General features: G+C 44.0%; 1 protein-coding gene across 1 annotated transcript in view; it reads right to left on the bottom strand.

Moving 5' to 3' along the window:
- ANKRD55 (ankyrin repeat domain 55) overlaps positions 1-27,848 on the bottom strand; it is a 142,152-nt gene that overhangs the window by 97,350 nt on the left and 16,954 nt on the right. The window contains exon 5 of the mRNA XM_029619627.1: positions 5,444-5,504. Within this exon, the coding sequence (XP_029475487.1) occupies positions 5,444-5,504 (61 nt within the window). The remainder of the gene's footprint in view (positions 1-5,443; positions 5,505-27,848) is intronic.

The following is a 27,848-nucleotide window of genomic DNA, read 5'->3' as shown; positions in this document are numbered from 1 at the left end:
ATATTCAGAGCTGGTCAGACAACTTATCTGGCAAACGTTTGTCCTTAAATTATCCAGATACATTTATCCAGCTATGTTTAAGATAGCCAGCTATATTCAGTGATGCGGCTGCACTATCGAATATCCCTCAAGGCTTAGCCAGGGAAGATTATCTGGCTATCTTTGCAATCCAGCCAGTGACTGAATATTATTGCCATGAAGTCTTGCCAAAGAAATCATTGACCTGGACACATGCCACCATGGCAGAAGCAGACTTAGGTGTGTTTGCAATCACCCAGTCTTGACTTAATGAAAATCAGGACTGGAATGTGACTATATCAGTGTATACCCTCTTCAGAAGGGACAGAATAGGGGAAAATAGGGACACAATAGCAGCCACTGAAATATAAGCAAAAGAGGAGAAAGACCGAAGTTGGTGTAGCACACCTCTGGGTTAGCCACTAGATATCCCTAGTTTTCCACAAACCAGCTAGAAGGAACACCACAGTTCAGCTGCTTTCCCAGAGGCTGCCTGAGTGGGTGAACCTTACTCTATAAGTAGGAGCTAACAGAGAAATAGGTGTGGCATTTTAGGATTTTTTTTTGGAGAGGAGCTTTCTCCTCTCTCTGTTATTTTGGAGTGAGGCCTACTCCCTCACTCAATACACTTTTGGAGGGAAATCCTTTTTGAGCAATACCTGCTTGTTAAGGGACTACCTCAAGTAGGCAGAGACTTTAATTAAGAAGATCTTTCATGCAGATAATTGTTTTCCTGGAGTGTAGCCTGGTTTCTTTTGGAGATGGCCATTCCCCATATCTGAAGGCCAAGTCTCTGAAGATCTGTCAGCTTCCTTCTAGGTCAGAGAATGGATGCAGTGACAGTAGCACTGCCAGAAGTGTTTTCAGGACTGTTGAGTAAAGCATTTTTTTTTCTCTTTTTTATTGAGAGGAAATTGTAATCTTCTTCCTTCCTCTCACGTGGAGACTGGGCAGAATGCCTGATCTCTGGCATCCTCAGACCTTCTCTCTGGATGGTCACAAAGAATGGAGTTTACAGGAAGAAGGAAGTGGATCAACATTGAAGACCCACTACTGGATCTCCCCCCTGGGATACAGGCACAGGATAGGTAGAAGAAAACAACTTGGAACTCAAGTAGGACTGTTTTATGCTTTAAGGGGATCCCACACAGGACAGGATTTTTCCAGAGACTGGGCCTCTCACACACTCAGTGCAGGAGTGTTAGGAATCACCCAAGAACAGAGGCATCACCACGTACACACAGAGAGAGAGAGAACAAATCCAGATTTACTTTCAGTTATTTTTATAAGTTGGATATTGATTATATTTTGGAAACAATAGGTAACCTCTTTTATTGTGAACACCCAGCTCTGTGTCTTGCTGTATTTTGCCCCAGACAAACATCATCACAGTACCATTTCTGCTAGACTGAAATACACTGATAAAGGAAGCACCTCACCACCTGGGCCACAAACAAGAGCTTCCCCACCAGAAAGGACTCACCTCCGAGGTCACAAGAAATACAGCCACAGAGATATAAATTACATTTGTGTACCCTTGGAGCAGGGCCAGTGCAAGATTATTAGGTGCCCTAGGCAAAACGTACCCCCCCCCCCTTTCCAGGTCACACCCTTCCTATACACAAATTAAATTATGCATTTATAATAATGGAACATAAACAATAAAATCAAGAGATATAAATCATCAATAGAGTTAAACCATTCTAATAAAAAGAATAAATATTTCCTAATAGCTGACAAACAGAACAACATCCAGTAATTTGAAAGTTATACAAATTTTCCAAATACCAATAAACTATTTAAAAAAAAACAAAACAGACACATCAGAAAGCACTCAATAATTAAAATTAATAAAGATTAAAAAAAAATCCCCTGCTGTTCATACCTGGGATCTTTTGAATTCCAGATGCCCTGAGATTGTTGTGGATTAGTGGGGGGAAAGGAGAGGGATTTTTGCTCATAAACTTTATTTTCTCTCTCTCATACATACACACACACGCCCTCTCATACATACACACACACATGCTCTCTCATACACACACACACACACACACATGCTCTCTCACTCACTGCCCCTCTCTTGGCAGCACAAGGCCGACAGCAACAGCCTCGTCTTTCAGCCCCTGCAGCCCCCGCTGCTCTTCCTCTTTCTACAGGCCTGTGGGAGCTGACGCTTCTCTGCCTCATGCACAGCTTCCTACAACTGAGCAGGAACTGGGGCCAACATTATGGCTTCCTGAGTGAGTGGGGCCATGCTGGTTAGCTGCTGCTGCTCTTTGCAGCGTGGCCCAGGACAGTACCGCACTCTTCTTATTCCCGCCTACGCTGGCATTGGCATGGTTTCTCCCTCTTCCTGCCTGTGCAACTGGAAGAGAACACGCCACAGCGCATTCCTGCATGGGCAGGAAGAGGGAGAGACCATGCCAATGCCACCCCCTGACTGGTTGTGCCTAGTCCGTCTAGTGCTTCCACCGGCCCTGCCTTGGAGCATATGCCCCTCCAAAGAAAAGGGTTACATTGAGTTACAGTGGAATGCTTTGGAAAAATCAAAGAAGGTTTTTAGCTATATGGCAGGAATATATATATATATCTTAGGGATGCTTATCAGTTTTTTTGTTTCGTTTCAATTAGTGCACACTAACAAAATAAAAAGAAAAAAAACATGAAAGCAGGAAAATTTAAAAGAAAAACACATCTAAAGAAAACAAAAATCTATTATGGAGTTTGTATTTTCTATATAAAGTAAATATTATATAAAAAACAAAAATATCTTTTCAAAAAGTTTTCATTAATGTTCTCTGTCTTTTAGTGGATATGTGATATAATTTTCTGGAATATTTTAGTGAGTGTTTTTTGCCTTAATTTTTGTTCTTTCACTATGTATGTATATATATATATATATATATATATAATATAAAAATAATATATATACACACACATATATACATAGTGAAAGAACGAATATATATATATATATTTTTTATTTCATTTATGATTTTTATATACGGCCCTCATCAGATTGCAAACACTGTTCAAAGTGGTTTATAAACATTTTAAAGCAATCTTAAAAACTGTTAAAATCTTTAAAAACAAAGCACAATCATCCTACCTGATACCCCCACCCAATTTCCCACAAAAGAACTGACCATCTCTTCCTCCCACCTCCCTCTTCATATATCTCATTTTCCAAATGAACTGACATGGAGCCTCATTTTCCAAGGAGTTACCATGTGCGATAACTCCACAAACCACGCTAACAGCAGTTAATGTGGTTTTTGTGTTACATTGTGCGATCACATACACTACAGGGGGGGGGAGAGAGAGAGAGAGAGAGAGAGAGAGAGAGAGAGTGTGTGCCTTGCCATTGTGCCTCCTCCCTAGACAGGTATTTGTATCCCTATGGGAGGCCCACCTAGTAACTCGAGGTGAGGTTTAAGTATTAGTGTAGGGGGTTAGGGGCCACTTTCACATTCAACGTGAGACGTACGAACAGAACAGTGGTCTCTTTTGAAGATTTGATGACCTTTGGAGTGAGGAAACTCACTCCAAGATGAGATTTGTGCAATGTTCTCTCCACCTAGCTTGGTGGACGGCAAGAGATAAGAGATAACGGGGAATTGGACTCAGCCAGTAACCAACAAGGGCCTTGACGTTAATGGTTTGGGAAATTAAGTATGGGTGTAACTTGTATGGCACAGCAGATACCATCCCCTGATGCTTGGTTGGTTGGTGCAGCTGATGCTACCATAAGCTTGCTGGGCAGACTAGATGGACCATTTGGTCCTTTTCTGCTGTCATTTCATTACTATGATAAAGTCAGTTATCTGTTGATTTTCACAACAGTATTACATTGGACTTAAATACCCAATTATTAATGTAATGAGATGAGGAATATGGCATCATTACTATGGGCATGTCAAAGAGAGGACAAGCATGTTAACACTGCCTTATTCTGAATCTTGGGTTTCCCCATGTTAAGCATCCCAATGTGTGATCAATAAATTGAAACATTTTATGGCTGATCATTGCATTTTAGATCCTCACCAATGTGGTTTTAGGGTGAATCATAAAACAGAGACCTTGATAGTCTCAGTTGTCGATACTTTATTGGGTGAAATAGATAAAGGCAGAGCAGCAATTGTGGCATTTCTGGATATATCATTTGACACTCTTTGTCGGATTCTTTTAACTAGATTTCCTGCGATTGGCATTGGAGGTTTCATTCTAAACTGGTTTAGTTCAATTTTTACTGCCTGCGCTCAGCAGATTAAGGTGTGTGGGAACCTGTTAGTTTCTAAGTTCACCACTTTGGGAGTTCCTTAGGGCTTAGCATTATCTTTTATCTTGTTCAACTTATATTTGGCCCCATTGGGGAAACAGCACTGCCCATGTAATTCAGTATAGATTTTAAGTAGATGATATCCAACTTATCTTTCCCATAGCTACATCTATCCATGCTATGTTACTATAGTTGACAGTTTGTATATACTTGATAGAAAACAGGATGTCCACTTATGAACTTGTTTTGAATATAGCGAGAACTGACGTATTCTGGGTGGGTCAAATGCCTGTTCCTGAGAACACACAGCAGTTATAAATCAAGTGCCAGACCTTTCCATTTTTAACTGAAGCACAAGACTTCGGTGTTATCTTAGATTCTAAGCTTCCTTTGAAACCACAGGTCATGACAGGTTTAAAGCCAGACTTTTGTAAACTTTGCGTGAGGCATCTTAGGAATACCTGAAATCAAGAAGACTTCCAATCAGTTGCTCGAGCATTGGTTTTTGTCTGCCTTGCATTACTGTAATACTGTTTATTTTGGTCTACTCCAAAAATATGTTAAAGGGCTTCAAACTGTTGAGAATTCTGCTGTCGGCTGTGGAAGTAGAAAGCACATTATTCCTATCTTGCAGAATTTACATTGGCTCCCTATAGCTGTTAGATCAAAATTAAAGATGTTTATGCTATTTTTTATAGCATTACAGGATGACAGGATGAATTTGAAGAACCTTTTCTCCTATTATTTCCTGACTCGGGTCTTATGCTCAACTGATAAAATCAACTGTGATCCTGTCCTTCAAGGACTTTGATTGCAATTTCAGAAGCTTTTCCTTCTAGCAACTGAGCAGATCTCCTTTTGTGTTAAGACTTTTAACTGATTTTAAATGTATACACTTAATTTAAGTATTTTTAATGTAACTTTTGTAGTTTTAATTTTGGTGTTTGTTGTATTGTGATATTTCATGTGTATTTTGTAATCTGCCTTGCAGAATATTATTTAAAAAAGTGGAATAGAAATATCTTAAATAAATAAATCTGCTGCTACATCTGAAGTAAAAGTGTAACAGGTTGTACATACTGCAAGTTTATTCCACCTTTCACCTGTAGTAAAGTTCTGATGATGAAGCTAGAATAATTTGCTTACCTCATTATCTTGATGGTTAATTTCACTCAGAGTTGACTGTTGTAGCAACACTGTTAAAAGCCTATAGAAAAAGAATAACATCACATTTAAAATGTTATATTCAAGTAGGAATACTGATTTATGTTCTGTATCACAGGGCATGCTTTGGTATTATGTGTTGCGCTTGGATATACCTTTCCTTTTGTAGAGCTGTATACACTGTTTTCACTGTTTTCACTGCTTTGTTATATCCCTGTTATTATGCTAGTTGCCTTGTGATTCTGATATTGTGAAAGTTTCAATAAAAACTTTAAATGAGAAAAAAAAAAGGAATACTGATATGTAAGCAATTAAGTTTCAGTGAATAAAAAACATACTTAGGAAGTGTGATTTGATGGACTAATCTGGGTTTCCTGCTTTCAAAGCTCTGTGTTTGAACCAATTGACTACAATGGCCATAGGGCTGGATGAATATTGTATTTATTTTTGTTTACGTTGATTTTATGTCTACCTTTCCATAAAAAGGCCCAAGGCTGATTACAGTAACATAAAACATAAAATACAATATTTTAATACATACAACAATCATATAACATATTAAAACAACTTCAAACAGACTACATAATTAAATTTTCAAACCAAAATGCCAAATTCTGACTAATTCATTTGTAGATATTAGGGCAAATTCAATCACAAGACTAATTTCACAACCTTCATGTAGTCCTGGCATGACAGGATATTGACAACAATTTTTCCAGTCTCTTCTAATTTCTTTTTTAGAATTGAATTCCTTTATTTGAAGAATACATATCTACAGAACGGTTGAACACATTTTGCTTACTTATATCTATGGATGCATTATCAAAAAGTAAGCACAAATCTGTCAAAAATTTGAATTTGGGTGTAAAATTTTGCTCATTCCTAAATACCATCCCATTTGCTTGTTACTTCCTGAAAGAACACCCCTTTTGTATGCTGAGATTTAATCATAGCACAGGATAAAAGGTATAAACTGGTTTCCCAGTTTCTTTGAGTGTACTCCCATTCCCAGTTGTCAAAATCTTACAAGAACCAAACAAATGAGACAAGACAAACCTTTTGACATCATCCTTGTGCTATCAGTGGCAGGAGCAACACTGGCTTGAATAATCTCATTGAATATTACAGAAAATGTGATTGTCTGTACATAAGCAAAGTTGTTTCTTAAATGTGTGTGAGTTGTAGCCTCCTAAATATTGAAAAGCGTTTGGCATATATATGATAAAAAAATTAAGCAAGTGGCATGCATATATAATAGCTAGCATGCAATAAGTTGGTACAGTGTTTCTAAAAGGAAATGTTCAGAAATGATAAAAAAGTATTGGCTAGCTATTCTATTCCTGCTATCTAGAAACAGATCTGATTGTCCTATTATTATTTATTTATTTATCTATCTATCCATTTATTTATTTATTTGTTTGTTTATTTATTTATTTATTTATTTATTTATTTATTTATTTATTTAGACAACGCTAACATTCATTAAAAAGCATACAAAAAGTGATATACAAAAAGTAAAACCTTAATATTAATAAAAACGTGTTTAAAAATGTGATTTTTACTTTTTCCGAAATCATAAGTAATCTGTATCCTTTCTTACATCATCCAAAAGTGCATTCCACAATGTTGGATGCACAACAAAAATAACTTGGCTTTGGTTTCTCGCAGTCTAAATCTGATGAATAACAGAATGGAGAGTAGGTTCTGTCCAGAAGAATGGAGTACATGGGAAGGTGAATAAACCGCCAATGAACCTGAAAGGCTACTTTATTAAAAATTATATGATAAACTAATGCTAAAATCTTAATTCTCTGTTGTGTAGGAAACCGGTGCAGCTCTTTCATCCTGGAAGGGTTATCCTTTCCCGGTAACCACTTCTTATAATCACCCTCACTGCTGCATTTTAAAGCAGTTGTAATACTCGTAAAAGGTTCTTTCATAATCATCCGTACAAGGAACTGCAATAGTCTAGCTGATTCAAGACTAGCACTTGTACAACCTCCCTAAAATCCTCTTTCCTAATTAATGACCTAGTCTTATAATTAGCAACTGTTTATTTAACTTAGGCCTCCCCTTATAATTAGCAACTGTTTATTTAACCTACATTAGGCACTGTATCTTTTACTTATACCTATATTAGGCAATGTATCTTTACTGGTTAACCCCATATTTACTTATCCAAGTTATATCGACCTGTTCTTTGTAAGACATTTACTTGTCAATGTTATTGTTCTGTTAAAATGTAAACCGAATTGATCAGTAATTCTGTTATTGGAAAGTCGGTATATAAAAATGCTAAATAAATAAATAAATAATGACCTCAATGGGCAAATTGTATATCTGTCATATTAGATATACATGGAATTTATAGATAAAACCCTTCAAAAACATGGAGGAAGTAGGCGATAAATGATTTGTGTAATATAAATTCCATCTTTGACCTATAGGTCAAGCCATCAACTTGACCTATATCCAATAGAAGGGAAGAAATCAATAAGTTAATAACTAAATCAGTTTCACTATAATACCATATGCTATATAAAAGACTGTAAGAAGTCACAAACTTACTAAAAGCACTTGTACCTTCATAAAAGAGAATTCATCAGCTGAAAAGACTTTAAATCATTCCTTTACACCTTATTAGTAAAGCGTAAGAAATCTTGTCCCTAGCTCCCAGCCCTTGGGTAGACAGCTGCAGAAGAACATACCATTCATTAAAGCACCTCTCCCAGAGGTTGTCTGGAATCGGAAGTCTTTAGGCACAAGGGGAGTTAGTCTAGATAAAGTTGGGGCAGATTTACAGAGACATTCATTAAATTGCATTAGGACTTTATGGTGTGATAAGGCTCTAGCGCACATTATATCACAATTATCATGCAATATTGGCACCATAGTGCACTATCCTGGCGATAGCGCATGATACTTTGCATGTCCCCGCCCAGATACACTCCCCTATCACAATGACCTTCTTTGCATGCAATTTGCATCCATGAATAATGGAAATGCATAAAAGAAGGTTATTACTAGGCAATGCGATGCAAATATTTTATCGCAGCCAACCGAGAAGGTGGTCAGCAGTGACAAAATAACAACACCTCCCTGTTACGTACTAGATGTGTGGAAGGATCCCCGGGACCCTAATGCGGGTCCCAAGGCTCCTGCTGCACATTTAAAAAGGCATTGAAAAAAGAAAAAATAAACCATGACCAAACATGGAGGTTGAGCGGGGGTCATTGCTGATCCCCGTTTCAACACAGGGCTGCTGGTTGAGACAGCCCTGACTCTTCCAAAATAAAAATAAAGTTTACAATATGCATGTAGTGGCCCCCCTCCCCTCCAGACTCCCCGATAGATCCCTTCGCCCTTGCCCTGGCTCCTAATAAACAGGCCCCTCTCCCCACCTCCATTCCCCTGATAGACAGATCCCCCTCTCCCCACTACATGGCCTAATCCCTGGATCTTACTCCAGTTACATGGCTGGGGCAAGGTGAGCTTGGCATCATTTTGGAAAATGGCAAAAACCGGGATGGGTGCAAAGGTGCACCCATCCCTGATGCAGGATTGATTATAAGGAAGGAAGGAGAGGAAGAGGGAGAGAGAGAGAGAGAGAGGGAGAGGGAGAGGGAGGGGGAATCATTCTATCAGGGGGGCTGAGGGAAGGGGAGGGGGAATCATTCTATCAGAGGGCCCAAGGGAGGGGAAGGGGGATAGGGGAATCAGTCTATCAGGGGTGCCAGGGACGAAGGGGGATTGGGGAATCACTCTATTGGGGGGGCCAGGGAAGAGGGGGAGGGGGGAATCAGTCTATCAGGGGGCCTGGGGAGTGGGGATCCTGCCACACACATATTTTAAACTTTATTTTTATTTTGGAGGAGTTGGGGGCACCTCGACCGGAGGCCCTGGGTTGAAACAGGGGTCAGCAAAGACCCCCCACTCAACCTCCCCGTTTGGCCGTGGTTTATTTTTTGGGTGGCTAACGGCCCTTTAAGATGATGGTGGCCCTGTGAGGTTGGGGCCGCCATCTTGTTAAAGGGCCACTTGCCACGGTCTTTTGTGTTGCGGTGTTTGGCCGTAACAAAAGAACGTGCCATCGAGCCGTAATGTGTTTTCAGGCGAGGGGCCCCACTATCGTGGTAACACCCCTTCTCCATGATAGTGGGACCCCCTCCTATAAGAAAACATTGTAGCTTGAGAATTTAGGAATTAGTTTGCTTTCAGAATGGAAGGATGCATATCATGTGTGTTCCCCGAGTTAGATCAAAAGTCTGACAAAGGAGAAGAGAGACAGATGTCTTTCCAGTTCCTTAGAAGGTACATTTTAAAAAGGATGCGCCGATATCATATTGGCGCATGCATGTGCGTGCGAGTGGGGATTTTGGGTGGGGATTTTGTTTGACGTGCACGGCAACGAGATCGGGCCTTCCCCATTTCCTTCCCAGTTCTCTCCCAGTCCCTTCCTCCCCTACCTATCCTTCCTCCCTCTTCCCCTCTTCTCCCCGACCTCTAAATCTCCCCCCCCCCCAAACTACCTTTTTTAAATTTGTTGGCTTCTTACTTGCTCTCTAGAGCAGTGGTAGCTTCCGAGTGCCAGCCAGCTGCCGGCTCGCGCTTTAGTGAGACAGTGCTTAATGGCACTGTCCCGGCCGGCCCCCCGGCCAGACCCTACCCCCAGCACTCCCCTTTTTAAAAGCCCAGCACTTCCGGGCATACTGGGAGATACGCGAGTGGCCGGGCCGCTTGGAAAATGCACTCGGTGCGCGGGGCCTGATCACGTGCTTAACTCCCAGGATTTGCGCGTGCTAGGCTTTTAAAATCGCCCCTTATTAGGGCTGGAAGGAAGAGGGATAGTAAGAAGTTTTTACAGTTTTCTGCTTTCTGCATTTCTCACCTGCTCATTCCTGGCAGGCTCTATCCCCTCCCCAGGGTGGTCAGGAGGGACTGTGTATCTTTTCGACCAGCATAAGAGGAGGTCGCAGCACCCAGTAGTGAGAAGAGATCCTGATTCAAGTTTTTCCATGTTTTGTATTTTTCCACCTTTGAGTCGTGCCTGGTTTGCAAGTGTACCTGTCCCTAAGAGTTATGGTATCACACACACACATTACTGCCTGTGCCAAGAAGGTCTGCCTTCACCCCCAGCGAAAGGACCCCCACCTTGGGGATCAAAGAGAGGGGAGTGAGAAATATCAAGAGAGTCCCAGTTATAAATCCTTTTGTGTGCCTTTGTAAACAGTGACAATCCAGAGCAAAGGTTTAAATTGGAAACCACCAAAACCCTCATGTGTTTCATTGAGTAATTACTTTAATGCTTATCTGTGCTGTTATCATCACTGCTGTGTGCAAACACTTTAAAGTAGAAGGTACCCACAGCAATGTGAAGGACCTTGAAAGACATCTTTCCCCTCATGCAGGAAACCCTGGAATTACATCTGATGGTATAATAACAGTATTCCATCTAAAATCGAAATTTGAGGTAAGGCCTCTGGAACTGATATCCGGATTCAACTGTCAAAGGGATTACACTTGATAAGTAACATAGAAACATAGAAATGACGGCAGAAAAAGACCAATCGGCCCATCTAGTCTGCCCAGCAAGCTCCCACACTTATTTTCCCATACTTATCTGTTTCATCAACCACCAAGTTCAGGGCCCTTGTTGGTAACTGTTTCATTCAAATCAAGTAGGAGTCTCTCTTCCGTCAATATATTAACAGTAAAAATAATTTGCATTTTTAAAATATATTTCAACCAAACTGGATCTGGCCACACTTCACAGCTAAATACTTTAGGAATTCAGCCATCTCTAGGGCAGATGGATTGGCAGGACATCTGTAATACCTATATTACTTGAAATTTGCCAAGGACAAGAAGGGAGAAGGCATACTCAGTTACATCTAGGTAAACCAAAGCACTGGTAGGTAATGGTGATGATTCTAGGATACATGCAAGCTGTGAGGGTGTCCATGCACTCCACAGGGCTCTGGAGGGTTCTACCAATGGGTCGGGGGAGGGGTGGAAGATTTGCTTAAGGCTTTGGACTTTTTCTGCACCTTCAGTAACAAACCACATAGCCAAACAGGTTTGAGCTTGTTCAAAAATTTTAAAAGCTTACTGAAGTACTTGTGAAATGGTAATTATTTGTAGAATGGGTACCTTCTGTCAACATTCATAGCAGTAAAAAAATAAAAAATAAAAATACAGTCACATAAATACAGTTCACCAATCAGTAGCAGTGGCCTTCTTTTGACTCTCAGATCGATATCAGGATATCCTGATATGCAAGGATACCTCTTTTGTAGAGATGTGAATCGTGTGATCGATCATCTTAACGATCGATTTCGGCTGGGGGGGGAGGGAATCTTATCGTCGCGGTTTTGTTTTTTAAAATATCGTGTAAATCGTAAATCGGGGGAGGGCGGGAAAACCGGCACACTAAAACATCCCTAAAACCCACCTCGACCCTTTAAAATAAATCCCTCACCCTCCCTCACCCCCCCCAAAATGCCTTAAATTACCTGGGGTCCAGAGGGAGGGTCCCGGTGTGATCTTTTATTCTCGGACCTCCGGTGCGTTGTAGAAATGGTGCCGGCGCTACCTTTGCCCTGTCATATGACAGCAGGGCAAAGGTAGCGCCGGCGCCATTTTGTTTTTTTGTCCCCCGACGTCAGGAGCGTAGGAGATCGCTCCCGGACCCCCGCTGGACCCCCAGGGACTTTTGGCCAGCTTGGGGGGGCCTCCTGACCCCCACAAGACTTGCCAAAAGTCCAGCGGGGGTCCAGGAACGACCTCCTAAACTCGAATCGTTTTGCAGTACAGCAAAATGGCGCCGACCATGCCGTATGGTCGGCGCCATTTTGCTGTACGGCAAAACGATTCGAGTTTAGGAGGTCGTTCCTGGACCCCCGCTGGACTTTTGGCATGTCTTGTGGGGGTCAGGAGGCCCCCCCAAGCTGGCCAAAAGTCCCTGGGGGTCCAGCGGGGGTCCGGGAGCGATCTCCTGGACGTGTGACGTCGGGAGCTAGGAATCAAAATGGCGCCGGCGCTACCTTTGCCCTGTCACATGATAAGGGCAAAGGGCCACCGGCGCCATTTCTCTTCACAGCAGCCGTGGGCAGAGAGCGGGACATTGCGCCAGGATCATCGCGCCGGGACCCCAGGTCATTTAAAACATTTTGGGGGGGTTCGGGAGGGTGGGGGTTTGTTTTAAAGGTTCGGGGTGGGTGTTAGGGTTTTTTTGGTGTGCTGGTTTTCCCACCCCCTATTTAACGATACAATACAAATGCCCCTGACGATAAATCGTGGGCATTTGTATTGTATCGTGCACTCTAACGATTTTGGACGATTTTTAAATTATCTGACGATAATTTTAATCGTTCAAAAACGATTCACATCCCTACTCTTTTGTAACCTGAATAAAGCCGATGATATTTCCTTCTCCACTGAAAATGCAAGGAAGAATCCTTACTCTGGGATGAGATCATTTAACATTTCTGGGATACGTTTATCTTCCAAGCTTCAAATTCCATCTGACTTTGAACTCTGGACTCCTAAGGAGAGAGCCAGAAGGAAAAGAGCAAGAGTTTTTCTGTGCTCAATTTCTATTACTAAGACATTTCTCAAACAGAAGTGTCAGAATCATAGGCATTGGAATGGGATGGGCCACCCAAGGTCCTGTGACCAGCTTTTTAACCAGTCCATCCCGGAAGTGCTAACTGCCAGCCTAATCCTGTGTGACTCTACATGCTTGCACTGGTCTCACAAGACATGCAGATTAGTATGAGAGAGCATGCGGAGAACCATTTGGTGTCAGGCTGGTGGTACGCATTTTGGGGACAGTAGGAGAGACTGCATGAGATAAGGGATGGAGGCAGGGGATGGAGGCTCCATTGGCAGGGGGCTTCTAAGGCTGGTTGGGGGGGGGGGGGTTTGGAGACTGTCTGGAAAGGAGGGGTCTGAAGCTGGTGTTATAATTAGTGAAGTTTGGGTGGACCCTTGGACACTGTGGCAGCTGACCACACCCACGGGGGGAAGTCCTGTGAGGGGCCACAGGTCAGGCTCAGCTCTGGACACACAAAGATATTTCTTTATTTAGACAGTTTGAGAAGCCACCAGAGGTGGCAGTAGTGAGTAGAAGATGTAGCCGGCTGGGCTAGTATTCCCCAGGACGCTGGAACAGCGGTTCCTCCGGTAGCAGTGCTGTAGTGGAGCAAACTGAGAAAATGAGTACAATAGAACACTCACAGAGTCCCAAGTATGGAGAAGCGAGTACCAGATCCCTGGGAGCAGAGAGATCCGTTGGCAAAGTACTCACACAGCGGTTCCATATAGGAGATGGCACTGGCGCTGGAACGGAGGCAGGCCCTCAAAGAGCGAGTACCTGGTTCCAGGGAGACAGCTCTGAGGAGTAGATACTAGATGATAGTAGTACTCACTGATGGCGTCTGTAGCGAATTATTCCAAGTAGAAGAGGAGATGCAGGCAGCGGATCAGGGAACATGGGCCCTCGAGGAGCGAGTACCGGTTACCTGATAGCGACCTGAAAGAAGCAAAAGAGGCCCCCAAGGAGCAGGTACCCCGTTACCAGAAATGGTCCAATAGAAGTTGGAAAGGCAGAGTAGCTGGGTGTGGAGAGTGAATCCCATCCGTAAGAATTCCCCTTGCTAACTCAACGGCTAGCAATAAACTGTAGGCGTAAATATCCGGACAGCGTGATGTCATCACAGGGGGACGCCCCTGAGGAACGCGCCAATGAGGAAATAAGAATGAGGGCCTGATCACGTGCTTATCTCCCAGGATTTGCGCGTGCTAGGCTTTTAAAATCGACCCTTAATAGGGCTGGAAGGAAGAGGGATAGTAAGAAAGTTGTTGAGAAAGGGAATATTGTTTTGCTTTCTGTTCTGATGGATGATTGGGCAATGTGGGCTGTGGATAGATCTGCTGGTTGAACCCAGATTTTGTAGACTGGAATTAGAACCATTTTGCTCACAAGGAGAAATTAAATCTGTGCTATTGGAAAAACTAATAAAACAATTTTCCTGGACGTGTCATGTCTGAGGACTCTAGAGGTTGTGTGACAGATAAGAACATCTATTGCTAGAAATCAACACTTGATGGACTTAGTAAATAGAATCCAGTGATGGGATAGTACTGAACTATTCTGATCTGGGATGAAGGTTGTAATCCTAGAATTCTATTGATTCGGCCCAGCAGTGATCAGTTACCGCTTGGACTGAACATTGTTGGACAACACTTATTAAACCATGGATCAGATGTAATTATGAGGAGGAATCTGAGTCTATTATAACACTTGAGACTCAAGATTCTGTGTATTGGACTTGAACTAGACATTACGGGCCGGATTTTAAAACCTCTACACGCATAAATCGGGCTACGCGTGCCGGGCCTATTTTATAAAGGCCTGGCGATGTGCGTAAATCCCCAGGACACGTCTAAGTCCTGGGGCTTTAAAAAAAAGGGCAGTCCGGGGGCAGGGTGGGGGCAAGCGGGGTGGGGTGGGGCCAGAGACCCCCGGCACAGCGGCCATTTGCCTCTGTGTCAGAGGATTGCGTGCCAGCAGGCTGCCGGTGTGCGCAACTTGTGCCTGCCCGGAGGCAGGTGCAAAAGGTAACATAGAGGTCGGGGGGTTAGAATAGGGCTAGGGGGTGGAAAGGTTAGGGGAAGGGGTGGGAAGGTTAGAATAGTGGGAAGGGAACGGGGGAAGGCCACGGGCGTCAGCGTGCACAGGATGTACTAATGTGCACCCCCTTGCGTGTGCCAACCCCCGATTTTATAACATCGGGCGTACATGTGTGCGCGCCGGGTAGAGTGCGCACATGTACGCCCACGTGTAGGTTTGAAAATGTACCCCTCCTTGTTTATATTCATACATGGCTCCTTTTTTAATCTGCAGTTGGAACTTTTCAATCTTATTATTACATTGATACAAGACAACTATTTGCTACACTATCTGTTAATTATCTACTTTATAATAATGCAAGCTCCTGGGAAACAGTCAGCCAAGTATGGAAGTCAAGTTACTTGTTGTTTTTGAGCTGTACTGTCCTTCCATTGGAAGTTCAATTTGCTATAGCCTCTTGAATACAGTATAAATGTATGTGATTATATCAGACCTTGAACCAGCCTGATGAAAAAAAAACACAACACACACTCACACCCCCCTCCCCCATATTGTACATGTAGGTATATGGAGCCCCCTAAATATGTTGTGTTTTTAGTCATTCTTATTTTGAAGCTTTTGAATGATGTTCCTGCACGTTGTAAATTGAATAACTGTATCTCTTCCATTTATCTTTGATGGACATTAAATTAATGACTCATTCCATCTTCAGCTGCCATATCAAACCTAGATGCAAATTTTGTTCTTTCTTTGCAACCTTATGACACAGCAGGGCTCCAGTATCCATGCTGGCCTTAAAGAAAACTGGATTCTTCTTTCAGGAAGAAGATCGGAACCTCATGGACTCCTAAGCTCATATACAACGCCATCTTTAGAAAACATTAATGTCAATCCGGGACAAAAAAAAAATAACGCCCTATGGCAGTGGTTGTAAATACCCTACGACTGTGTTCCCCAACCGGTGAGTCACAGCCGAAGAGTAGATGTGCTGTGAGAAGAGCCCGATGGGAAAAGCTGAGGTGTCAGCAGTCTCCTTCCCGGCCTGCAGGATGGTCCTCTCACCATTGTGGTGGGGTTGGCGGGAGGTGGTTGTTGAGCAGTTGCCTATCTGCTGATTCTGCCTACTTCCCCCTCTTCTGCTTCCCTCTGCAATTGAAAAAGCAAGGCGGGGGGAGGAGGGGGGGGGGGGCTCTGCAGTCTTGCTAGGCCCACTGGCCTCATGTGTTCCACATGCTGAGGGAAGCCGGCAGAGGGGGAAGAAACAGCAGCAGGTAAACGCTGCTCGGATTTCTGTTCATTCCAGGAGAAAAGGGAAAAGGGAGGGGAAGTGATGGTGCCAGAGGCTGAGAAAGAGGGAAGGGAAGGTGATGATGCCAGGGTTGTGGGGGAAATGGAAGGGAAGGTGAAGATGCCGGGGGACAGAGGGAGAGGGAAGGGAACAGAAAGTGATGATGCCAGAGGGAGACAGATGTTGATGCTGGGGGGGGGGGGGGGGGAGTGGTGGTAAAGGGGGATGGACAGAGAAAGAAGATGATGATGATGATAATAGGAGGTGATGGGAGAAGGAAGCAAATATGATGGTGCCAGAGGTGGGGGGGGGGGGGGGTAGGGAGGAAAAGGAGGGTGATGATGCCAGGGGAAAAGAAGAGAAAGTGATGATGATGCTGGGGGAGAGGGGAGGAAAGGGAAGAGAAGAGAAGGTGTTGATGCCAGGGGGGTGGAGGGAGAGGGAAGGAGGGAAAAGTGATGATGCTTGGGGTGGGCGAGATTAAAGGTGATAATGCCAGGGGATAGAGGGGAAGGGGGAGAATGGTGAAGAAAGAAGGAAGGTGATGATGATGCCATGGGGTGTAGGAGAAGGATGTGGGTGGGGGAAGGAGATGATGTCAGGGTTGGGGGAGAAGGGTAAAGGGAGAAGGAAGGTGATGACGATGGCAGGGGGTGGTGGGAGAGGGCAGGGAAGAGCAGGTGATGATGATGATGATAATGCTGGGAATGTGAGGGGAAAAGGAAGAGAGGAGAAGGTGATGATGATGATGCCAGGAAGTGGAGGAAGCAGAAAGGGAAAAAGGTGATGACACCGGGGGAGGGGAGGAGGGAAAGGGAAGAAAAGAATATGATGATGCCAAGGGAGAGGGAATAGAAAGTGAGGATGATGATGGGGGAGCGTGAAGGAGAAGGTGAAGATGCTGATGGGGGAGAGGGAAAAGAAGCTGATGATGATGCTGGGGAATGGAGGAAGAAGGCAGGGAAGAGGAGGCGATGGTGTCAGGGGTGGGGGAATGGAAAGAGAAGGTGATGGTACCAGAGGGTAAGTGATGATGCCAGAGAGTGGAGGAGTATGGGGAAGGTAAGGTTGATGATGCCAGGGGGTAGGCAGAGAGGAAAGGGAGGAGGAGAGGTGGTGATAACGATGAAGGTGGTGTTGTGCTACATTGAAGTGAAGCCTGTGCTGGGGATGCCACAACATAAAAAAGGTTGGAAACCACTTTTTTTTTTCAGTGGGTACAGCAGTGTTTTCTGGTAATAAGAAAATCAAATCTAGAAAGACCTTATTCCATCGACTTTGGACTAATGAAACAGATGAAAAGGTACGCCGAGCAGCTGTCTCGCTCCTGCTTGGAGCAAAGGTCTGCCGTAACCATGGAGACCAGGCAAAACCTTCATTGCTGTTAAAGTAAATTACTGTTCCCTTTCAAATATCAGCATGCGCAATGCCCTTTCTGTTGGCCAGACACAGGGTTATCCCTCTTGAGATTTTAAACAACAGAAATGTACCCTCTCAAGTTGTTCTAATTCTCCAGAGCTGCAACCTTTCAAGTGATGTTTTAACAAAGTTAAAATGACCAGAAAAAAAAAATAAAAATATTAATAATAACAGAAGGAATTTGAAAAAAAGGAGACATTTCATCTGATGCTAGTTTAGATTTTCAAAGAATTTCTTTGTGTACTGAGCTGCATGACTGACACATTTCTAGGAAAGATAACACAAATATATTAAAACAGCTTTCATACACATGCATGAGTGACCAAATCACATTATCGCCACAGAAAAGATAATGTTATGACTTATTAAAGTCTATGAATTCAAACACAAGTGGGATTATTGTTTGGAAGGACAGTAGCCTCTTCCTTCAGTCTCAAGTAGATTTGCCTCTTTTGTAGAACAAATCGTGGGTGGAAGCCGATGCCCATTGTGAGGATGGGAAATTAAAATATGCTAAGGAGAAGATACCCTCAGAGAGAAGGGGAGGCTGCTTGTACCTTCTTGTTGAAAGCATTTTGTAAATTAGACTTTTTATCAAACATGTGTAACCTCTGGGCTGGGGTCTTTTCTAGGAGTCCACGGGACACAAAGTCTCCTTCACAAATCAATCACAGATAGATTTTAAAAGGGGGCGGAGCATGGATATTCCTGGGTGGGGTGAAGAGTTACACGTATTGCCGGATTTTAGAAAAGCTGACCATTGTGTGTGGCAGTGTGTTATTCAAATAACTACTGCTAGTCCTGATGAGGAATGTCTGGAGATTTTCAAGACTACTGAACTACTGTATGTATGGGGGGGCGGGGGGGTTTGAGAGAGAGAAATAGAGAGAGAGAGAGAGCAAATATGACACTATATATCTACCACTGTAAGAGGGGCACTTTCAGCTCAGAATGGGTTTGAATCATAAGTACCTTATCAAAACCTTTTTTAAACCCAGTTACACTAACTTCTGTTACCACATCCTCTGGTAATTAATTCCAGAGCTTAATTATGCATTGAGTGAAAAAGAATTTTCTCTGCTTTGCTTTAAATGAGCTACTTGCTAACTTCATGGAGGCCCCCTAGTCTGAGAGTAAATAACCAATTTACGTTTACCTGTTCCTTTATTCTCTCCCTCATGGCCAGGTTGCAAGGGTCCGTAGTACACCAATATAACACCGCACCCCCCCCCCCCCCCAATCCTACCCTGAGTTGAAAGTGCCCCTCTTACAGTGGTAGATAAATACAGTGTCATATTCTCTCACTGTCACTCTTCCCCCTCCCCTCCATTGTGTGAGCATACATGCGTAAAAGGTGGTAAAACCCTGGTGGTAATACACGCGGAACATTTGCCTGAGCCACCTCTTAAGATCACGCACGCATATACACGTGATGGGATATTGTAAATGATATGTGCGTATGTGTGTGCACAATATAAAATTGCAGCGTATCTGTTGCGACCGTCGCTTCCCGATGGCTTCACTTCACCTACCTTTCCTTTTTTGCAACTCCTCCTGCTCTTCACGGATGCCTGGCTGCTGCGGCGTCCGCCTGCCGTCCTCTCCGGCGTCCCCGGACCGGCTTGGGCACTGCCTCCCGCCATGCTCTTCAGGTACCTTAGGGCGCGCGCGCCGCGTAGCCCTCATTCTTATTTCCTCATTGGCGCGTTCCTCAGGGGTGTCCCCCTATGATGACGTCACGCTGCCCGGATATTTAAGCCTACAGTTTATTGTTAGCCGTTGAGTTAGCAAGGGTGTTCTTACGGATAGGATTCGCTCTCCGTACTCAGCTACTCTGCCTTCCAACTTCCATTGGACTCTTTCTGCTAACGGGGTACCCGCTCCTCGGGGGCCTCTTTGCTTCTTTCAGGTCGCTATCAGGTAACCGGTACTCGCTCCTCGAGGGCACATGTTCCCTGACCCGCTGCCTGCATCTATCTCCTCTTCTACTTGGAAGAATTCGCTACAGACACCATCAGTGAGTACTACTATCATCTACTCCTCAGAGCTGTCTCCCTGGAACCAGGTACTCGCTCTTCGAGGGCCTGCCTCCGTTCCAGCGCCAGTGCCATCTCTTACGTGGAACTGCTGTGTGAGTACATTGCCAACAAGTCTCTCTACCTCCAGGGATCTGGTACTCGCTCCTCGAGGGCCAGCTCTCCCTATCTTGGGGCTTCTCCATATTTGGGACTCTGTGAATGTTCTATTGTACTCACTTTCTCAGTTCTCTCCACTACAGCACTGCTACTGGAGGAACCACTGTTCCAGCGCTCTGGGGAATAGTAGCCCAGCCGGCTACATCTTCTACTCACTACTGCCACCTCTGGTGGCTTCTCAAACTGTCTAAATAAAGAACTATCTTCTGTGTTTGTGTGTCCAGAGCTGAGCCTGACCTGTGGCCCCTCACGGGACTTCCCCCCGTGGGCGTGGTCAGCTGCCACAGTGTCCAAGGGTCCACCCAAACCTCACTAACTATAACAGTATCTCTGCTTGCGTGCTGAAACGTATGCTTATGGGTACACGCACATTCTTTTTAAATTAGCCAGTCAGTCTATTTCAGCCCTGGATCTACAGGATTCTCTATGGGCAGGAAAGCATAAACTCCTGGGCCCTGGCCAATAAATAAGATGCACACAAAGCTGTTGTTCAAGCGCAACGTTATTGATGAGGCAGTTCAAACATGTAACATGACATTTGGTACAAGTCTCTTTCAGTCAATCTCCATAAAGTAAGTCAAAATAGTAAATCTCTGATTTTGTGGTTCTTTGGTTCCTTGATCCAGCCCTCAGGGTCCCTTCTTTATTCTTGCAGTGAATGGGAAACATCTATGGATTACTGTGACATAGGGTGTCCTCTTCCAAATGTAATTCCCCCCAGGAATGCATTTGGAGAGTTGCACAGAGAGAGTTGGGCAGAGAAGTGCCTGGGTGCTTCCAACAGCCCTTATGTGAATAGGAGTAAGGAATGGTCCAGAGTGAGAAGACATTTTGAATTTGGGAGTTGTACTTGGGAACTGTATGTATGTTGGGCCGTTACAGTACAGTACAGTACAGTGCACTCCGACGGAGCGCACTGTTAGCCAGCATTTAGACGCGCGTTTTGGACGTGCTAGCTTTACCCCTTATTCAATAAGGGGTAATAGCGCGTCCAAAACGCACGTCCAACCCCCCCGAACCTAATAGGGCCCGCAACATGCAAATGCATGTTGCTGGCCCTATTAGGTATTCCCGCGCGATTCAGAAAGCAAAATGTGCAGCCAAGCCGCACATTTTGCTTTCTGAATTGCCTGCTCTCCCGCGTTTTTACTGTATCGGCCCGTGTGTGTGTGTGGGAGCTGGCCCAACCTAGGGGAAGAGGTACTGGCTGGTTATTTCACTTCAGAGCTCAGGATTGGCCCTGGCCCATCGGACTGGGGATGTACTATTCTGGAGCTGTTCCTGAAGTACAATGACTGGATTTTGAGCTGCTTCTGAAGTGTGAGTACTTATTGGTGTGACTCATGTAAAGGAAAGAAATACATCCAGGACCCCTCTAGGGTTGAAGAGAGGAGAGACTTTGTGAAGAGATTTTGGGGAAGAGAGACTGTGAGAAATTGAATTGGATCTGCACAGGGTCTAGGGAATAGCAAAGAAGAGTAAAGTTTTAACTTCTGGGGAGTGGAAAAGAATTGAACTGTGATTGTTGGGGAAGTGACTAATTTGGAAAGAAAATGGACTCTTATTTATTTATTTAGCACTATTAATTTATTTACTATTATTTTGGATTTTTTTGTGTATTAAAATAAATGTTTTATTTTTGGGGGCACAAGAATAGCATGGACATAGCAGTTATTTTGAGAGGTCCTTAGCTCAGTTTGGCCTTACAGGTTTAGCAAGCTACTATAAACCAGGATCCTGCCTTTACAAGCTTATCTTGTGTTGGAGCCTTACAATGTGGACTGAGCTGCATCTGGATCTGAATGATGTGCTCTGGATTAGTCAAAAAGTTTTCAACTCTGCAGAAACATCAAGCCACTGCACCCAAGGTGAAGGAATATAAAAATACATCAAAGATGCCTCTGTGCTCTCATGTGAATGACAAATATTCTGCAAGAATCAGAAACCAGCACTCACAATGTTAACAAGTTGGGAAAAGGGCTGTACTATTTAGCTTTCCCAGATAACAGTACTTCATAGACAGCAGAGGAGGAAGCCAAAGGAATGCTGGAAGACCATATAAAGTAGAAAAGGTACAATTTAGCTGGCTCTGTCTGTGTGTGCGAGGAAGGGATGGCCAGGAGTTGGAGTCAGGAGCCAAGAAGAGAGGAGTGCATCTAGCAGCCCTGCAATCAGTTCTTCTCCCGAAGAGATAATTATCAAAAGGAGAGACAGAAGTCTGCACTCTGAGAAAATAGAGAGATAGCTGTTCTTGCTTCATAGCGAGTTACATGTAAAATCCCAACAAGGGACAGAAGATCCAGGAGCTGAGAGACTGAAAGACTACCTTTCCAGAGATATCCAGGCCCAGGAGCACATGGCTGGATCACCCTCCTATGAGACTGAGTTAAGTAATCTAAACTTTGCACAGAGAGTATCTTAGCAGAGTAGGGAGCATGTTTATTTCCTTGCCTTTTGTCCCCAAATTCAGTATCTCATCTTAATTGATTCAGCTTTTCAGCTAAACCCTTGATGGGAAAGAAAAACTGGAGGACCGTGATCTTTCTGTAAGAGTCGGATACCAGGCCAGCCTTCTGTTTAGTACCAAGTAAACTATTTGGGGAAGCTCCCCAGGAGAGAGAGACCATTTACACACTGCAGTGCTCATCTGTTTGGTTTATCATCTAGCCAGCTCCACTATCAAGAGGAACTTTCTTTTTCTAGATTGTTTTTTTTTCCACACAATTTTGTGTTTGGGACAGGGTGCACCCTTTACAAACTGGTGACATTGGGATGGATCTATTTCCTCACCCCCTTTTTGAGTACTCAGGGGTAAAGACAATTTCTGAAAGCTGTGTACTTCACTGCTTCCCTCCCCCCTCCCTCAACTTTTCTCTATTAGTGTTCCTTGAGTTATTTTACTATCCAGATGATTATGTTGGTGCCTTGGCTGTCAGGCCATACCCAGTGTTATTTTTGCATTGCTTGATATAAAATAAGAAAATTGCAAGTTTATATTATGCTTCACTACCGTAATTTTCCCATTTAATGTTCTGGTTGGATTTACTGTCTACGTACACAGAACTAGTAAAAGGGTTAATTACTGTTTTCTTCTGGTGTGATGATTTGTTTGGGCAGGGCACAGAATTGTGGTATCGGAGTGACCGGGACCCTGTCTCATCCCCAACTCAAGCTATGAACACGAAGATGAATCATATTAGTAAATATAATTTCTCATGTGGTACTCCCCACCTCAAGCATAGGGTCATTCATAGTTCAGACCAAGGGGGGGGGGGGCATACAGGGAAACCTGTCCCCAACCCATGCCCAAAGATGAAGCATACTCCACCTTAGAGAACCTGCCCCAGTACTCCCCGAGGCTGGGAAGGTGACCCCCAGGGAAAGGAAGGAGGAGGGGTTACTTAATTAAATGCAAAATTCACTAGAGATCACCATCTACTAGATGTGAATTTTGAATCACTCTCATACTCACTAAGAATCAGGCAGCAAGGCTTTGGGCCTTGACTTAAAGAATAAGAGAACTAAAAGGAAATACTCTGTCTCTCTCTATAGCTAAACTAAAAATCCACACAGATACTTGCTTTTACAGGCCCACTTGCTTTTAGCCAAGCACAAACAAACCAGTACAGCAGCCTCTAGTTAAAGAGGCTGAAATAGGGCTTGCCTTCTACATGATTCAAAATCTCGCTGTTTCCAGCTGAAATGAATCCAAATCTCAGAGGATCCCTTGTGCTTCCCTGCACCTGGCCTGGAAATGACATGGAGTGGCAGCCAGGTCCATAGTGCCAGCAATGCACACCACTTTGCCGGAAAGAGTTGCACATGTAAGGAGCAAATCTTAGGCGTAGGGAGAGAGAGTGTGATCCTGCTTTAACCCCCCTTCTCTGTGGCGTGACACCCCCCCCCCCCTGCTGAGGGCTGTGGCTGAGTTTAATAATATTCAGTCTTTAGATGTTTCTAATTGGGTGTCACTTGTTGTTTACACAAAGGGGTCAGCTAAGTGGAATGTTCTCCTTCCTTTCGGGGCACCTTACCAGGACTAAAGGGGATTGCAACCCACCCAAACAGTCCCTCAGGATAAAGGGGGAAGGCAGAGGTTTAAGAAGAAGTAAATCAGATGGTAACACAAATATTGTGCGAACAATATTTAAAATGTAATGTCAATTATTAAGAAATAAATAATTTTATGTGAAATAGGTCACTTGTTTTGAACAAGTACTTCTGTTACATACAATACTTTTTCTTATCAAATTCAATGCATAAATAACTATAAAACTTTATATCTTTTTTTTTTCTTTTCTCCTAGACCTTACTACTCCAAGAACCAGCCGCGCGCATGTTATAAAATCCGGGGTCGGTGCACGCAAGGGGGTGCACGCTTGTGCACCTTGTGTGCGCCGAACCCTAAGGGAGCCCCGATGGCTTTCCCTGTTCTCTCCGCCCCCCCACTTCCACTCCCTTCCCCTACCTAACCCGCCCCCAGCCCTACCTAAATGCCCCCATACCTTTGTTAGGCAAGTTGCACCTGCCTCTGGGCAGGCGTAGGTTGTGCGCACCGACCAAGTGCCGGTGCGCGATCCCCCGGCCCGCTCACGGCCCATCTCTTTTTTCAAATCCCGGAACATATGCGCGTCCTGGGGCTTGCGCGCGTCGCCAGGCCTATGCAAAGTAGGTTCGGTGCGTGCAGGAGCGGTTACGCGCATAAATCCTGAGGATTTACATGCATAACCCTTTGAAAATCTGGCCCTTTATGTCTATCCCCTTAATGTAACACTATGAATTGATTCTTTATGTCATACTTCTGTCTCCTTAGATGGCACGAGTATGTACATTGTGTTAGGGAGCATTCCTGGGTAAGTATGTTTCTCGTTACCTTTTCTTTTTACTTTCTGTCTCTCTTTGAGTGTTTTATTTTCCTATTTCTTTTCCTTTTTTCACTGTCCTCTGTTGTCTTTTGCAAACAGGCCTGTGTGTTTCGCTGGTGTGCACACTTGACTTTTTCTCTTCTTTGAGCTTGTCCGGTGTTCTTTGAGTATGCTGCTGGGGTGCGTGGCTAATTCCTCTTGACTCTCGTCATTCTGCACCTACTACCTGATTTTACAAAAATCAATTAAAAAACTCTGATTCCCTAGTCCCGATAGTTCTTCCAGAAACTATTTGTGTTCCCTAAAATGTTATGTCCACGGCGGCTTATTGAACTAGTTCAGCTAACTATAGAAAACAAGGGATAATTGTGTTTTCCTTAACTAAAGCAGGTAGAAACAATAGCATATGACTGATTTGAGTTCTGCTTATGGGAACTCATCTCATTCACATGGTCATTTATCAAATCACGTTAAGGCGTTTTTTGCATGTGAAAAACACCTTAACGCATGCAATAAGCACCATAACGCATGGTGCAAATCAAATTTTTAAAAACGGAGGGATTGGGGAGCGGGAATTCTGTAAAAGTGGGCAGGCTTCGTGAAGCCAAAATGTACAATATCGCACAATTTTAACGCCAAAAATAAGTACACCTTTTTCAATTGCGTTAAGCTGCGCGATGTCATGCAATATGCCCATAACCAAACTTGCAATTTTTTCACAAATTCCATTTTCGGCATTTTTTAGGCTGGGGAAGGGCCTGAGGGGAGGGGGGCGGGGAGAGAGAGAGAGCACCTCTGGGGGTGGCACCAGTGGTGAAATGAGCACTTTGCGAGTAGGGAAATGCAATTATGTAGGTATTACCGCAAAATGTGAAAAGTTAATGCACTTTGCGCTAATACGTATGTGAAGCACTAAGATAACACACATTGTGATAAATAGGCTATTACCATAAACCATGCCCCTTTTCCTATCAATTACGATATTTAGTGCAGTTTGATAAATTTAGGCCTCAGTTACTTATGTTCCCCTTCTTTCTCTCTATTTCTCTGAGGAAATATCTTACACTTTTCTCTTTGGGGTGCAGAGAGTGTTTTAGTTTTACTCTCTACTCCCTTTTTAAAAACCCACTGGTTAGTGCTCACTAACACTACTTAGTCTTTGCAGGTGGGAAGTTTAAGCTCTTTTCTCAGTTCACTTTCTCTCCTGAGCCCTTTTGCCAGAGAAGTTCCTTTCTCAGGTTTTCTCTGAAACCAGTAGAAAGTTTTCTAGTTCAGAATTCACTGGACGACTCGGAGTGAACGTTTCCTCTTAAAGCTTTCCCTTGGAAGAGGAGTTTCTGGGACTCTCATGTGTTTTCTACCTGGAATGTTCATTCTCTCTCATAAGCAATCTCCATAAATATTTAGGCACAATTCAAACGCCCCCCCCCCCCCCAACATTCATTCTACTGTATATTCTATTGTTCCTGCCAGTGTTTTGAGCACCATTTTTATTTTTATTTTTTACTTTGGGAGAGAAGCACTGACACAGCGCTCCCTCGCTGTGGCACTGCAGTTCATTTTTCTCCAAATTCTAAACTCTCTGTAGAAAAAAAAAAGTTTCACTATCCCTCTCTGATGATGTCACTGGGCTGATGGCACCCAAGCCATCTAGGTTCCCTAGGTAACCGCTTTCCTTCTGTGAATTCGGAGTTGTTTGGAATGCTGGGCAGCGCTAATAATCCCTTACTACTCCCCACTACATCAGCCTGCTTTCCAGGTCTTCTGGGGCATACACTCAGGCACCAGGAAATCCATTTTTTTTTTGGACTGGAGCAGTCACTCTCTCTCACTTCTCTTGCTTGCATTCTGCTTTGCAGGATGCTGAGGCCCCGCTCGGCTCTCGCATGGAGGATTGGACTTCAAGACAGGCCCATGCTCAGGTACATGAAAGATTCTGGGATGGTAGACGCTTCCCACTTTGGAGGCTAGGGTGTAAGCTGCGGTGACAGTGGGACAAACCCACAGCCTTGGGTGCCCTTCCATCTGCTTTGCACATTTGTCAGTTTCTTACACAATTAGTGGTCTCTAGGTCGGATGCAGCTGGCGTGTTTGGTGCATGATGGCCCGCAGCTCTTTCAGCCCACACCGACAGGCCAAGGGCCAGGCAAAATCAGAGGATGTTTTTCATGCTGTGGTCAAATTTGGGGGTCTCCGCACACTGGTGACAATAAAAACGTAAAACAATAATCATAGCGATAGCAGTCAGCGAAAATCAATTGGCTAAAAAATGATTTCTTGCCTTTTACATGCAGACCAAGAAATCACACCCAGGAATACAGACAGAAGTGGCATAGAGCGGAGGATAATGAAGGCACCAGAAAGCCCTAACACAAATAATTCAGAGGCCAGAACAGCAGAGGCCTCAGGCAGGCTGGGAGAAAGGCCACAGCAACATACAGTTCATTGATTTGTTTTCCAGAAGCCTTAGGCAGGCAGGCAGGGAAACAGGCAGGGTCCAAAGCCTCAGCAGCTTAGTCCATAAATTTATTCCTCAGAGGCCTTAAGTGACAGTGATTGTCAGGCTGTTGAGACCCTGTTTCATTGACAGGAGCTGCTTTGGGATGGCCTGGGTCTGTTGCTGGCTGGCATAATGTAGGCAGATTATCTCCATAGGGTAAATTGCCCATTTCCTCTTCGGCAGTGAAGGCATGCTATTGCAGCATGAGGAGGGGAATATAAATAAAATAAATAATAATAATAATTACCACTTGTTCTCAGGCTGAGGGCTTCGATAGGCTCTGCAGCTGGGAAGGGATCTTCAGAGACCTCATTCTGTTCAACATTCTTCTGGATGCTGGCATTTAGAGTGTGCCCAAAAGCTTCTTAATGGGTTGCAGCTTTTCCTAGGTGGTTGTATCTTATGCATGGGCACTGTCTGTTCCACTGCCAAAGCCTGCAGGTCCTCTTCACTGTCTTTCAGCTGAGAGATGTCCTAGGGCTTGGA

Source organism: Rhinatrema bivittatum, chromosome 1 (assembly GCF_901001135.1).
Source record: "Rhinatrema bivittatum chromosome 1, aRhiBiv1.1, whole genome shotgun sequence".
NCBI classification, from domain to species: Eukaryota; Metazoa; Chordata; class Amphibia; order Gymnophiona; family Rhinatrematidae; genus Rhinatrema; species Rhinatrema bivittatum.
Note: the sequence above shows the minus strand (reverse complement) of the source record. Positions and strands in the feature narration are given on the sequence as shown.